Here is a 16363-nt window from a genome sequence, read left to right as displayed (position 1 = left end):
CAATCAGAAACAACTACAGAAATCTATGCAGTTATCTCAGTAGGTGTAGGCACTAAGGTATCTGTCTTTTAATTCAACATCTTTGATGATATTAATCTCTTGTTATCTTGCCTGATTTTTAACTCACTAAAAAATAAATAAATGAATGAATAATCTGTATGTTCAATAAAGGTAGAGCTTATGGGCAATAGTGTTTCCATACTGTTGTAGAGGTGAAAAGACAAGAGTGCTCTCTATGGCTAGAACATGCACAGCTACCCTTTAATCCAGATCAAAGCCTGGGGGTAAAATTTGGTCCTCTGTTTTCCAAATATCCACAATTTTGCACCAATTTTCCACTAATGGCCCTTATATTTAGCTTGGAAAGAATTCTGCTACTTCTGTTTCTATTCTTGTATCCATGAGGTAACCAATAGTAAGAGCGCATATTCATTTTTCTATTTTCAAAGTATCAAGTTAGCAGCAAACCTGCAAGATTTCAACAAACTCAGACTTTTTAAGCTAATAATCTGCAAAATGACATCATACAAAAAACTTTTTGACGGCTATACTGACAAAGACAAAAGATAATTTGAGTATCTTATCAACTAAAATTCTGAAGTTAATACATACCCAAACCTTCCGATTCAAATAGACACGTTTCATCCACCCCTAAATCTCGGCACCAGGATAAGAAATTTGCTGTATTGTCTCTGGCAAAAAAGGAGCCCGAGGGTGCACTGGTTTTGCATGGGATCTTCTTCAACGGTAGATTCTGAAAAATAAAGAAATTCGTTCTAGGAGAAATCTGTCAAAGTTAGCACAACGATGTTTTAAAAACATGTTTTCAACAAAATGCTTTGGAATGACCTCATGCCAATAAGTAGGTTTGCAAAGAACCCTAGAAAGGAAATATAATGCTATGCAATTAACCTGGCAGTAAGGGACTGAAAATCTGTTCCTGCAAGCACATATCCTTTTCTTTTTAGTACCTAGGAGTAAAGATAGTTAAGTACTTTTCTTGGCTCAGGCTGCTGCTTCTCTTTTTCTTCTATAATTTTTATGGCCTTCCCTTTCATCTAAGCATTCTATCAGTATTTTTCACAAAGTACTTATAAATGTATTTCTCATTGGTGAAAGAGGAATGGGAGAAATACAAATATATAAATATGATACACATATAACATATATACACCTGCATTCTTAGAGGTATAAACACATACTGTAAAAATTACACAAGAACAAAAAACCAAACACCGCATATTCTCACTCATAGGTGGGAATTGAACAATGAGATCACATGGACACAGGAAGGGGAATATCACACTCTGGGGACTGTTGTGGGGTGGGGGGAGGGGGAGGGATAGCATCGGGAGATATACCTAATGCTAGATGACGAGTTAGTGGGTGCAGTGCACCAGCATGGCACATGTATACATATGTAACTAACCTGCACAATGTGCACATGTACCCTAAAAGTTAAAGTATAATAAAAATAAATAAATAAATAAATAAATAAAAGTACACAAGAATTATAAAGTCAAAAGAGAGCAGCAGAATTATTTAACATCACAAGTCTCAGTCATCAATACCAAGAAAGTGAAATGTTAAAAAATAATGTAATGATAACATTTGCTGTGTGTGGTGGCTCATGCCTGTAATCCCAGCACTCTGGGAGGCCGAGGCAGGAGGATTGGAGTCCAGGAGTTCGTGACTAACCTGGGCAACATAATGATATCCTATCTCTACAAATAAAAATAAAAATTAGCCAGGTATTGTGTGCATCTATGGTCCCAGCTACTTGGGGAGCTGAGGCAAGAGGATTGCCTGAGCCCAGGAAGTTGAGGCTGCAGTGAACCTTGATCATGCCACCGCACTTCAACTCAGGTGACAGAGTGAGATATTCTATCAAAAATATAACATTCTACAGACTTTTTTCCAGACTATTTTCTTTTAAACCACAGGATATAGCGATAGCATATAATACAAACATAATTCTGGTCTGAACTCTGCTATCTGACCTTGAAATGCATGGTTTACATTCTGCATCATTTCTATTCTGGGATAAGAATGTGCTTAAGATAAGGGTGGGGGTGAACCTGGATAGACTTTTCTGTTAACCATCTCGTAAAATTTAAACAGGAAATCTCCCTTGGAACCATACCAAGTGTTATCTTTTTTCTTTAATAGAAATAAATTATTTCCATGACATTCCATGAAGCTAAAGAATGTAATTCTTTGTGATGTGAAAGAATGAGCATGCCTTCGGGTGAACTGGGCTACATAGGACTTTGCCTCAACAAGCAAAAAAATCAAGGGAGAAGCAGTTTGTGATTTAAACTTATAAAATCTTTCTTATATTCACAGTGAACCCTTAAATACAACCAAAATATTGTTGATTGTTGAACTCATTTACAAGGATGGTTATAAAAAAAATAAAATAGTGGCTTAGGTGGATTGGTAAAGTCCTGCCAACATGCAACTCTTACTAGAGTTCTTACTAGAGTTCCAAGGATTTTGTGGTTATACATAATAACTTAAAACATTCAGTTACCACATCACTCAAAATGGGTGTCTGTCTAATCTCAAAGATCCATCTCTTTGTTGCAACTCGAATTTGATTTAGGATAGATATAATCAAAGTTTCTGCATAAATACACAGATATATACTTCAGGCACTATAGCTATATAAACCATATATAGGGTTACCCTATACAGAAATATTTCCTTAAATGATTTTGTCCAGATATCAAGTAATGGTTTTCAAAAGAATGCTTTCCTAGATGACTTATAAAAACAATCAGAAATAGTGTAGTATAATGTTTCCCTTGTAAAGTAATCATAAACATTAATTAGTATGTATTAAAATTAAAATATAAATTCCTTAAATCTAGCAATTCACTTCTAAGAATATATTCTACACATAAAATAGCATTCATGATTAAAATATATGTACAAGTATATTTGTTGCAACACTGATTGAATAGCAAAAAACAAAAATACATCAAGAGAGCTGGTAGAATGACATACAATACATAAATACAATGAAACTCTATACATTCATAAAAAATACAACACATGTACATGTATTGAACCAGAAATATGTTCAGAATATACTCTTAAGCAGAAACAAACTTGCAAACAGATATTTTTCCTATGATGTGTCATTTTATGATGTATGTACATGCGTACACATTAGTGTGTGTATACACATGCAACATAGATGGCCATAAAGTTAAATTGCATGTAAATATGTTGTGATACATATATAAATATTTACATGATTATAGAATGTAAATTTAGAAATAATTCAAGAAGGACATGCATAAATTGATAGTAATTGCCCTTGAGGAAGGGAATTGATTGATGTATCAAGGAACATTTACTTATTTTATATAATTCCAAAACAAGTAATAGGATTTTTAGTGACTTTTATATTTTATCAATACTACCAAATTAAAAAAAAAATCAAAGTAGTAGGCAAGTTATGTCAGCCAAAACATATTATAAAAATAATCTGCTGAATAAAATCTCCAAGAGATGATGGTAAAGCTTTTTTATGACATGAATAAGGTAAAAACTATGTTTAGGAAAAGAACAAAATTAAATCCAAACAATGAGCCACTTTAAGATCTACCACCTATATCCCTGGCAGGCAGAAAAAACTACCACTTCAAATCAATATGCGAGTTTGCATGTAAAAACTATAATCTAGGAACTATAAAATAATTCACATAGCTACAGCCTTGCTAAATGACATGAGGTACATGATCTACGTGGCAAAAAGGAACAAAATATCCATTTTGCACTGAAGAAGCAAGAGACTGATTTGACACTTAATCCACTAAGGGATACATTTTGAAAGAATATGCACAAGTGACAAGCCCTCAAATATCATTCAGCCCACTCTTGAAGAAATTACAAGGACAACCACTGAGCGTATAAATGAAAATAGCATTTATTTTCCCTTTACAAAGTCATGTACCTATCATATGCCAGAATCTCAGAATTTACTTAAAATTCAGTGCAATCATATTGGAAGACAGGTAAGCCATTTTAAGACAAATAAAATGAAAGCTGGCTATTGATACTCCAAAACTTGGGAATCCCCAGTGTAGAAGAATTTAGCAGTAACACTGATCTAACTACTTGGCATTTAGGTAATTTATGGGCTATTTGCTTCTGTTAAATTGAGTGTTTCCATGCCAGCTGAAGACTGGGAAATAGTAAACAGCGTGAATAGAAGCTTCCAATTTTCATCCAGATAAAATATTTTATTTGAGGATTTTTTAAGTCACACTCATTAGTCCTATCAAGTCTATCACATGTAACTAGAAATAAGGATCTCTGCTCATCAAGAATTTAAAAGAGAACCTTCAATAGCTCACCTGATATGTTTCCATATTAGTCTTCCATTAACTGCTCAATTCATCAAAGAATTACAGCATTTAAATTGTATATTATCTTTGTTTACTCATGAAAGCTTTTTTAGACAATATTATGTCCTCAAAAACTAATAGATGAATGAATTAATGAATTGTTAGACTGCCTCCTCAAACTAGATCATAATTGGCTTGAGAACAGGACCAAATACTCTGTATTAGAATTTTTACATCCCCAAGGGACATGTTCCCAGCGCCTTCAAAATTCACTAAGTTAATGGGATAACTATGCAAAAAATGCTTTCAAAAAATTCAGGAAAGCATAACTGAAAAATTTAATACCTTCAAACCTTTTCTGAAAGTTACTGAATATGAATAATGAATAGAACACAGTCAAGCTGAACCTAAATTGGATAGAAATTTAGGCTCACTCACTCACTAGCAAGAGTCATGCTATATTGTACAACAGTGTCCATAGTGTAGGATTCAATATTTTGTGTTAGCAAAATGAGAAGTTACTACCAATAAGCTATTGGGATTGTGTGCAAGCAGTCAATAGGATAAATAGCAAAATTTATAATATCAAGACTACTGATTTTATCTCTCAGCAAGATTAATCCAACATACATACTTACAGCTTCTAAAATATTTACAGATTGGTTGATCGACCCTATAAGAGAACAGTTATGCATTCCAAAAGTGCCCTTCCAATTCCCATCAGGAAACAACCAAGATTGGTGGCAATAAACAGAAAAAAATTAAATTTTCTTCTAAAGGCTGTTATTACTAATTCAACCCACTGCCTTTCAGATTAGTTTCTAGGTAGGGCTCTGGAGTCCAATTACTTGAGTTCAAATTCAGCTATATTTCCCTTCATGCTATGATTAGGAAATGTACTTAAAATCTGTATTTCAGTGTCCTCTGCTATACGATGTTCATAAAACAAGATGTACACCCCATTGACTATGTGTATGGGGGTGCAAATTAATTAAAGTGTATTAGTAAGCATTCAAAAAAGGTCATCAATGCAAGTAAAAACATACTGAATATCTATGATTTCCTTCTCTCATATTTTCTTGCCAACATTGCATTATGTCTGTTATGGGTACAAGAATTCAGAAATAGACTGCCAAATAATTTACTTCTTCCTATCTTTACCCTAAATTTGAACCTTAGCTTCTGAATAGTTTTCTAATATAACTTTCTACATTGATAAAAATGTCCTGTATCTGTGCTAACCAATATGGTAGCTAGCCATTAGCCACATGTGGCTATTGAATAGTTGAACTTTTAAGCATTTATTTCATTTATCAACTTATATTTAAATAGCCACGTGTGGATAGTGGCTATCATATTAGATAGTACATTCATAGTGGGAGAAGTGAAGCTATAATTTGGAGTTTTATAAAGTGTGGTGTTTGACTACATGACTAGCTTCCCTCCTAAATCGTCTCCATGTCTCTCAACTCCCATCAAATCCAGTAGTTACCCTGGGTGTAGTTACTAAGACATACAAACACGCAAGTCATTTTCAAATATTGTACATATATGCTGCAGTATGTCCTAGTTATGGTGTCATGAAGCGCATTCATAACTAATTCTATTTATAGTGTTGTAATAATCTGCATCTGGAGAACCGGATCTTATTTAGCATTATACTGCCACAGTGCCAAATGTGGTGCTTTACACACAGGAGGTACTGACTTACTGTTTTCTGAAAGTTATGGTGGGGTTGGGGAGGAGGGTACTCATGTTGTAAGTGCCTTCAGTGCTCTAGGTACACAACGTTCACTTTCATATGGATTGTCCTATTTAATTCTCAAAAAAACACCACCAAATGAATTGGGTAGGTAAGAGAAGCCTCATTTTCCAGAGAAGAAACTGAGCTTATGCACAGTTCAAACCAAATCATTCGGTCTCTTGTGCTCCTACACTTTCAACTGTTCCATGATAGCCCACCAATGCCTTGAAGGTAATATATTTCACATTTGATTTATTTCCCAAATGTTTGTCCAGGCAGCATTAAAATAAATAATCAAATATTCTCTTTCACCTATTCAAGTCAAGAGAAAAAAAGACTGAGAGAATGGTATCTTTAGTTCCCTTGCATTGTGCGAACTGAAAATTTAATACTGGTAGTATAAATAATTCATTGTTCACAAAAGTTTGAGTCATACTACTCCCCTTGATTACATCAAGTAGACATTTGAGATATAAAACAGAAGAGATACATAAACGAAGACATGAGGCTTGCCAAGAACTAATATTTTTTTCTTTTCCAAAGGGTATATAGAGTGTACGGTTCAAATAGGCAGGCAATAAAGTCACTCTTTCCATGATGGAATTAATGTTTCCGCCTGTATCCCCATGCTACTTTTAGTTTCACTGTATATTTAATAGAAAAAATAATCTCTCTCAATAAAATTATTTCCTTGAACATTCATAGTATCAAGGTATCTAACTATAACAACCAAGTGGCTTGAAAAATGATGAAAATATAGTCTTTAAGATAAAAATTATAGAAATGTTTAAAAAGGGAAAAAAAACTTCGTGGTACCTTAACCCTCTCCTGGGGACTCTGCAGTAAGACCCTGTGCCTCAAGCAGTGAGCTATGATTTAGGACAGTTGAACACACTATGCTTGAATCCAAAATTGACCCTTTCTCCTTTCTCCCTCTCCAAGATAAATTCCACTTTATATAGAACAGATCTTAGATCAAAATTTTAGTGCAATATTCATGCTGTAATGCCATAGGAATATTCACATACGCAAAAAGGAAATATAAAACAAGTTTCTCAGAGCAGAGTTTTAGTACACCTTTCTTCCTCTAAAATCATGAAATTAATCACTTAACTAACAAAGTTGGCAAATAAGTACAGCATTTTGAATTATCTGAAATCATCTCTGGCGTAATATAAACTAATGTTTGAAATGAAGGTCAAACCTAGTCCTCAAACCTCAGGCTTACAAGATGGACAATAAAAGTTACTATGTAAATAAGTTGAAAACATATCTACTAAAAATCTGCCCATGGATGCTTATAGCAGTTCTATTCGTTGGAAACAACCAAGATGTCCTTTAGTAGATGAATAATAAAGAAACGATGGTAAAGTCAGACAATGGATTATTCGGTGCTAAAAATAGAGAGCTATCAAGTCATGAAAACACAAGGTGGAAGTTTAAATGCATATTACTAAGTGAAAGAAGCCAATCTAAAACAATACTACAGACTGTATGATTCCAACTACATGACAATCTGGAAAAGGCAAACCATGAAGACAGTAAAAAGATCAGGGGTTAGCAGGGAGGGACGGATGAAAAGGTAGAGCACACAGAATTGTTAGGTCAGTGAAACTATTCTGTATGTAATTATATTGGTGGATACACGTCATCTGTAAAAACCCAGACTGTTTAACACTAAGAGTGAACCCTAAAAACTATGGACTTTGGGTGACAATGTGTTAATGTAGGTTCAATGACTGTTAACAAATATACCACTCTGGTGTACTTTCCACTCAATTTTGCTGTGAACTGAAAGCTTCTCTAATAGGTGAAATCTAAAAATGTTGAACTCATAAAGTCAGGGACTAGAACGGTGATTGCCAGGGGTAGGAAAAAGGGGTTGAGGGCTTGGGACATGTTAGTCAAGGGTACAGTTTCAGTTAGCCAGTATGAGTAAGTGCTGGAGATCTATTGTACAACCTGGTGACTATTATTAATAACAATGTATCACATAATAATTGCTAAGAGAGAAGATTTTAAACGTTCTCGTCAGAAAAAAATAAGTGGAGTGATGAATACTTTAATTACCTTGATTTAATCATTTCATAATGTATGCATATATGAAAACATCACAAATACACCATAAATATATGTAATTTTTGTTACATGTTAATTATACCTTAACAAAGCTTTAAAATAATGTCTACAAAAAGATTACTATGTCATTGATAGTTTGAGAAGTATCAAATGCTTCGCAAAGGAGAAAGTATAGGAAGTTTGACAACAAATGCATCCCTTCCATTTTTATATACTGTGTGCCTAATTTATATATACATCCACATGGGAATCATCATCAACTACGAAAAGCTTCTGTTCTCCCAACTAATCGTTTGCATATGAACACACTGAGATTAATTTCTTAAAACCTCCAAAAATCTAGTTCTACACTTTAAAATTAAGTCAATTGGTGAGCCTATCTAAAAAATTTAAATAGAAATCTCAGTGTTCATAATGAGGAGTAATAGAAAGATTTTAATATTTATTATTATTATTATTATTTCAATAGTTTTGGGGAAACAGGTGGTGTTTCATTACATGGCTAAGTTCTTTAGGTATAATTTCTGAGATTTTGGTGCACCCATCACTTGAGCAGTGTACAATGTACCCACTGTGCAGTCTTTTATCCCTCAACCCCCTCCCACCCTTCCCCCAAAGTCCCCATAGTCCATTATATTATTCTTATGCCTTTTCATCTTCATAGCTTAGCTCCCACTTATAACTGAGAACACACAATGTTTGGTTGTCCATTCCTGAGTTACTTCACTTAGAATAATGGTCTCGAACTCTATTCAGGTTGCTGTGAATGCCATTATTTCATTCCATTTTATGACTGAGTAGTATTCCATGATACATATATACACACAAACATACACATACACACACATCATATATATATATATATATATGACACATTTTCTTTATCTACTTATTAGTTGATGGACATTTAGGCTGGTTCCATATTTTCACAATTGCAAATTGTGCTGCTACAAACATGCGTGTGTAAGTGTCTTTCATATAATGACTTATTTTCTTCTGGGTATATACACAGTAGTGGGATTGCTGGATCAAATAGTATTTGTACTTTTAGTTCTTTAAGGAATCTCCATACTGTTTTCGATGGTGGTTGTATTAGTTTAATTTCCCACCAGCAGTAAAAAAAGTGTTCCTTTTTTTACCATATCCATGCCAACATCTATTATTTTTTGATTTTTAAATTATGGCCATTCTTGCAGAAGGTGGTATCACATTGTGGTTTTGATTTGCATTTCCCTGATAATTAGTGATGTTGAGCATTTTTTCAGATGTTTGTTGGCCATTTGTATATTTTCTTTTGAGAATTGTCTATTCATGTCCTTTGCCCACTTTTTGATGGGATATTCTTTTTTTTTTCTTGCTGATTTGTTTGAGTTCCTTGTAGATTCTGGATATTAGTCCTTTGTCAAATGCATAATTTGTGAATATTTCTCTCATACTGTGGGTTGTCTGTTTACTCTGGTGATTGCTTATTTTGCTGTGAAGGAGCTTTTTAGTTAAGTCCCATCTATTTATCTTTGTTTTGTTGCATTTGCTCTTGGGTTCTTGGTCATCAACTCTTTGTCTAGGATAATGTCTAGAAGAGTTTTTCCTGATGTTATCTTCCAGAATTTTTACAGTTTCAGGTCATCTTAGAGTTGATTTTTATGTAAGGTGAGAGACAGAGATCCAGTTTCATTCTTCTACCTGTGGTTTGCCAGTCTTCCCAACACTATTTATGAAATAGTGTGTCCATTCTCCAATTTATGTTTTTGTATGCTTTGCTGAAGATCAGCTGGCTGTAAGTATTTGGCTTTATTTCTGGGTTATATATTTTGTTCCATTGGTCTATGTGCCTATTTTTATATCATACCATACTGTTTTGGTAACTATATCCTTACAGAATAGTTTGAAATCGGGTAATGTGATGCCATCAGATTTGTTCTTTTTGCTTAGTCTTGCTTTGGCTATGTAGGCTCTTTTTTGGTCCCATATGAATTTTAGGATTTTTTTTCCTAGTTATGTGAAGAATGATGATTGTATTTTGATGGGAATTGCATTGAATTTGTAGATTGCTTTTGGAAGTATGGTCATCTTCACAATATTAATTCTACCCATCCATGAGCATGGGATGTGTTTCCATTTGCTTGCGTTGTCTATGATTTCTTTCCGTGGTGTTTTGCAGTTTTCCTTGTAGAAGTCTTTCACTTCTTTGGATAGGTATATTGCTAAGTATTTTATTATTTTTTGTGGCTACTGTAAAAGGGGTTGAGTTCTTGATTTGATTCTCAGCTTGGTCGTTGTTGGTATATGGCAGTGCTACTGATTTGTGTACCTTGATTTTGTATGCTAAAACTTTACTGAATTCATTAATCAGATCTAGGAGTTTTTTAAGGAGTCTTTAGGGTTTTCTAGGTATATGATCATATCATCAGTAAACAGCAACAGTTTGACTTCCTCTTTACTAATTTGAATGTCCTTTATTTCTTTTTTTCTTTTTTTTTTTTGAGACAGAGACTTACTGTGTGTGTTACCCAGGCTGGAGTGCAGTGGCGTGAGCTTGGCTCACTGCAACCTCCTCCTCCCAGGTTCAAGCTAGTCTCATGCATCAGCCTCCCTTGTAGGTGGGATTATAGGTGTGTGTCATCGTGCCTGACTAAATTTTGAATTTTTAGTTGAGACAATGTTTCACCATGTTGGCCAGGCAGGTCTCAAACTCCTGGCCTCAAGTGATCTGCCTGTCTCAGCCTTCCAAAGTGGTGGGATTATGGTCGTGAGCCACTGTGCCTGGCCTGAATACCCTTTCTTTCTTTATCTTGTCTGATTGCTTTGGCTAGGACTTCCAGTACTATGTTGAATATAAGAGGTAAAAGTGGGCATCCTTGTCTTGTTCCAGTTCTCAGGGGAAATGTTTTAAATTTTTCCCTGATCAGTATGTTTGTCACAGATGGCTTTTATTAACTTAAGCTATGTCCCTTCTATGTCAATTTTGCTGACTGGTTTAATCATAAAGGGATGCTGGATTATTGCCAAATGCTTTTTCTGCATCTACTGAGATGATCATATGTTTTTGGTTTTTACTTCTGTTTATGTGGTGTGTCACATTTATTGATTTGTTAAACCACCCCTGCATCCCTGGTATGAAACCCACTTGATCATGGCGGATTATCTTTTGGATATGCTGTCGAATTCAGTTAGCTAGTACTTTGTTAAGGATTTTTTTCATCTATGTTCATCAGGGATATTGGTTTGTAGTTTTTTTTGTTATGTCCTTTCCTGGTTTTGGTATTAGGGTAACACTTGATTAATAGAATGATCTAGGGAAGATTAGCTCTTTATCTTTTGGAATAGTTTCAGCAGGATTGGTACCAATTCTTTGAATGTCTGATAAAATTCAGCTATAAATCTTCCTGGTCCTGAACTTTTTTTGTTGGCATTTTTAAAAATTACTGTTTCAATCTTGCTACTTGTTATTGGTCTCTTCAGAGTTTCTATTTCTTCCTGGTTTAATCTACAAGGGTTGTATATTTCCAGGAATTTATCCTTCTCCTGTAGGCTTTCTAGTTTGTGTGCATAAACTTGTTCATAGTAGTCTTAAATGGTCTTTTGTATTTCTGTGTTATCAATTGTAATATCTCTTGTTTTGTTTCTTTTCTTTTCTTTTTTTTATTTTTTATTTTTATTTTATTTTTTTTGAGACAGAGTCTTGCTCTGTCACCCAGGCTGGAGTGCAATGGCGTGATCTCAGCTCACTGCAACCTCTGCCTCCCAGGTTCAAGTGATTCTCCTGCCTCAGCCTTCTGAGTAGCTGGGACTACAGGCACGTGCCACCACACTCGGCTAATTTTTGTATTTTTTAGTAGAGAAAGGGTTTCAAAATGTTGTTCATGGTGGTCTTGAACTCCTCACCTGGTGATCCGCCTGCCTTGGCCTCCCAAAGTGCTGGGATTACAGGTGTAAGCCACCACACCTGTGGCACCTGGCCTGTTTCTAATTAAGCTTATTTGGAATGTCTCTCTTCTTTTCTTGGTTAATCTCATTAATAGTCTATCAATTTTGTTTATCTTTTCAAAGAACAAGCTTTTTGTTTCATTTATATTTTGTATTTTTTGTCATTGTTTCAATTTCATTTAGTTCTGCTCTGATCTTTGTCATTTCTTTTGTTCTCCTGGGTTTGAGTTTGGTTTATTCTTGTTTCTCTAGTTCCTTGAGGTGTGAGCATAGATTGTCTATTTGTGTTCTTTCAGACTTTTTGATGTAGGCATTTAATGCTATGAACTTTCCTCTTAGCACTGCTTTTGCTGAATCCTAGAGGTTTTAATTGGTTGCATCATTACTATTGTTCAGTTCAAAGAATTTAATTTTCATCTTGATTTCATTGTGGACCCAAGTATCATTCAGAAGCAGATTATTTAATTTCCATGTATTTGTATAGCTTTAAGGGTTCTATTTGGAGTTAATTTCCAATTTTATTCCACTGTGGGCTGAGAGAGTACTTGATATAATTTCAATTTTCTTAAATTTATTGAGACTTGTTTTGTAGCCTATCTTAGAGAATGTTCCAGGTGTTGAAGAAAAGAATCTTTATTCTGCAGTTGTTGGATAGAATATTCTGTAAATATCTGTGAAGTCCATTTGTTCTAGGGTATAGTTTAAGTCCACTGTTTCTTTGTTGACTTTCTGTCTTGATGATCTATCTAGTGCTGTCAGTGGAGTATTGGGTTTCCTCACTATTACTATGCTGTCACCTATCTCATTTCCTACGTGTAGCGGTAATTGTTTTATAAATTTGGGAGCTCCCATGTTAGGTGCATATGTATTTAGAATTCTGATATTTTCCTGTTGGACTAATCCTTCTAACATTATATAATGTCCCTCTTTATCTTTTTTCACTGTTTTTCCTTTAAAGTCTGTTTTGTCTGATATAAGAATAGCTACCCCTGCTCACTTTTGGTTTCCATTTGCATGGAATATCTTTTTCTACTCTTTTACCTTAAGTTTAGGTGAGTACTTATTTGTTAGATGAGTCTCTTGAAGATGGCAGACACTTGGTTTTTGGATTTTGATCCATTCTGAGATTCTGTACCTTTTAAGTGGAGCCATTTACATTCAATGTTAGTATTCAGATGTGACATAGTAGTGTTCTATTCATCATGCTAGTTGTTACCTGAATACCCTGTTTTTTTTTTCTCATTGTGTTATTGTTTCTCATTGTTTTCTCATTGTGTTATTGGTCCTGAGAGATTTATGCTTCAAGGACGTTCTATTTTTGTGTATTTCAAGGTTTTGTTTCAAGATTTAGGACTCCTTTTAGCATTTCTTATATGCTGGCTTGGTAGTGGTGAATAATTCTCTTAGCATTTATTTGTCTGAAAAAGACTTTATCTCTCATGTATGAAGCTTAGTTTGCTGTGTACAAGATTCTTTGCTGATAATTATTTTAAGGAGGCTATAGATAGGACCCCAATCCCTTCTGGTTTACAGGGTTTCTGCTGAGAAATCTCCTGTTAATCTGATAGGTTTTATTTTACAGGCTACCTGATGCTTTTGCCTCTCATCTCTTAAGATTCTTTCCTTCATCTTGACTTTAGATAACTTGATGACTATGTAAGTTCCTAGGTGATGATGTGTTCATGATTAATTTACCAGGTATTCTTTAGAGCTTCTTGTATTTGGATATCTAGATCTCTAGCAAGACCAGGGAAGTTTTCATTGATTTCCCTCAAATAAATTTTCCAAACTTTTAGATTTCTCTTCATCCTTGGGAACACCAATTATTCTTATGTTTGGTCATTTAACATAATCCCAAATTTCTTGGATTCTTTGCTCATTTTTAAAATTATTTTTATTTGTCTTCATCATATAGGGTTAATTCAAAAGCCTTCTTTGAGCTCTGAATTTTTTCTTCTACTTGTTTGATTCTATTGTTGAAACTTTCCAGTGTATTTTGCATTTCTCTAAGTGTGACATTCATTTCCAGAAGTTGTGATTGTCCTTTCTTTATGATATCTATTTCCCTAGAGACTTTTTCATCTGTATCCTATATGTTTTTGTAATTCTTTTTTCCTTTCTTTTCTTTTCTTTTTTTTTTTGACACAGTCTCACCCTGCTGCCCAGGCTGGCATGCAGTGGCACAATCTCGGCTCTGTCTCCAGGGTTCAAGCAATTCTTATGCCTCAGCCTCCCAAGTAGCTGGGACCACAGGTTTGAGCCACCACGCCTGGCTACTTTTCTGTATTTTTAGTAGATATGGGTTTTCATCATGTTGGCCAGTCTGGTCTTGAACTCCTGACTTCAAGTGATCCACCTGCCTTGGCCTCCCAAAGTGCTGGAATTACAGGCATGAGCCACTGCCCCTAGCCTTTAATTTATTTAAGTTGGTTTTCATCCTTCTCTGGTGCCACCTTGAGAAGCTTAATAATCAACTTTCTGAATTCTTTTTCTGGCATTTCAGAAATTCCTTGGTTTAGACCATTGCTGGACAGCTAGTATGATCTTTTGTGGGTGTCATAGAATGTTGTTTTGTCATATTACCAGAATTACTTTCCTAGTTTCTTCTCATTTAGGTAGAATGTTTCATTGGAAATATCTGGAACTCAAGGGCTGCTGTTCAGATTCTTTTGTCCCACAGGGTAATCCCTTGATGTGGTGCTCTCCCCTTTCTTCTAGGAATAGGGCTTCCTAAGAGCCAGACTCCTGTGACTGTTATTACCCTTCTGGATCTAGCCACCCAGTGGGGCAACTGGACTCTAGGCTGGTGCTGAGGAATGTCTGCAAAGTGTCCTGTGATGCAATCTATCTTCAGGTCTCCCAGCTGTGGATGCTGGAACCTGCTCTGGCGGAGATGGCAGGGGAGTAAAGTGGACTCTGTGGGAGTCCTTGGTTGTAGTTTCGTTTAGTGCACTGGTTTTCTTGAATGTTGGTTATGCTAGCAGTGAAGTTGTCATGTGGACAGATTCAGGACCTCTGGTTAGCCAGGGTGTGTCAGGCGGTAGAATTAGCTGTTGTTTTTTCCTTCTTCGAAGCAGGGTTGTTCTGTTATGAGTTGCTGTAACGACTTGAGTTGGTTGGCCTCCAGCCAGGAGGTGGTGCTTTAAAGAGAGTGAAAGGAGGATAGCAGTAGAAGAGGGATATAATTTTGCCCTACATTGGCCAGATGAGTGCTTAGGTTTCTCAGGTGATGGGCAGGGTCACAGAGCTCCCAAGAGATTATGTCTTTTCTCTTTGGTTACCAAGGTGGGCAGAGAAAAACCATCAGGTAGGGGCAGGGTTAGGTGGGTTTGAGCTGAGAATCTCCTTGGGCAGGGCTTGCTGCAGCCACTGTGGGGGTTTTTGGGGTGGCTTTCAGGCCAATGAAGTTATGTTCCCAGGGAGATTATGGCTGCCTCTGCTGCATTGTACAGGTCACCAGGGAAGTGGGGGAAAGCTGGCAGTGACAGGGCTCACCCAGATGCCACATAGCCAGCAAGGCCAATCTCACTCCCACCATGCCTCCAGAACTGCACTGAGTTTATATCCAGGCAGCTTGTGAGCATGGCTGAGATCTTGCCCCAGGCTATAAGCGTCCCAATTGAGAAAGCAAGCAGGGCTCTCAGGCCTCGGCCTGCCTACCCACACCATCTGTGGCTTCTGCACTTGTATCTGCACTACCTGTTTTCCTCGTCTCCCCCGATTCTGCTCAGGAAAGTTTGTGCTCAGTCAAAATTATTACAAAGTTCAGCTAGGAGCTTACTTCACCCTGTGCACCTCCTAAATTCCACCGGCTGCTTTCCTTTCCCCAAGGACCTCTGTGAGATAAGGCCAGAAATGGCTTCCCTGGACTTCAGCTGAAGACTGGAAGTGCCTATGGGGCTCTTCTGGCTGCTGCTTCTACTTTTATCTTTCATTTGGTTTCCTAAATCTGTTTTGGCTCTAAGTAAAGTTAAATCCTTCTCCCATGATCAGGATTTTTCAGTTCACAGTGGGGATATGTGTTTAGAGGGTGACTTTTCCCCCCTCACACTTTGGGAACTCATAGTTTTTTCAGCTGTCTAATGGCATTTGCAGAAGCAAGCTGCTTGTTTCAAAGGGTCTGTGAATTATTTCTGTTTTCCTGATTTGTTCCTGTGATGTTCTTGGAGCAAAAGTTCACAATGTGAGTCCCCAGACACTGTTCTGTCCATCTAAGTGGGAGCTGCTTGTTAGTCCTGTCTCTTATCTGCCACTT

General features: G+C 36.0%; 1 protein-coding gene across 6 annotated transcripts in view; it reads right to left on the bottom strand.

The window, feature by feature from the left end:
• The window catches only part of GAS2 (growth arrest specific 2), a 184457-nt gene that overhangs the window by 85994 nt on the left and 82100 nt on the right, over positions 1 to 16363 (bottom strand). For all 6 annotated transcript variants that reach the window (XM_055094243.2, XM_008955903.5, XM_055094245.3 and 3 more), the window contains one exon: positions 613 to 754. In XM_055094243.2, the coding sequence (XP_054950218.1) occupies positions 613 to 754 (142 nt within the window). The remainder of the gene's footprint in view (positions 1 to 612; positions 755 to 16363) is intronic.

Source organism: Pan paniscus, chromosome 9, assembly GCF_029289425.2.
Source record: "Pan paniscus chromosome 9, NHGRI_mPanPan1-v2.0_pri, whole genome shotgun sequence".
In the NCBI taxonomy this organism is placed as follows: domain Eukaryota; kingdom Metazoa; phylum Chordata; class Mammalia; order Primates; family Hominidae; genus Pan; species Pan paniscus.
The sequence above is the reverse complement of the archived record's forward strand: the minus strand, read 5'-3'. Positions and strand labels throughout refer to the sequence as shown.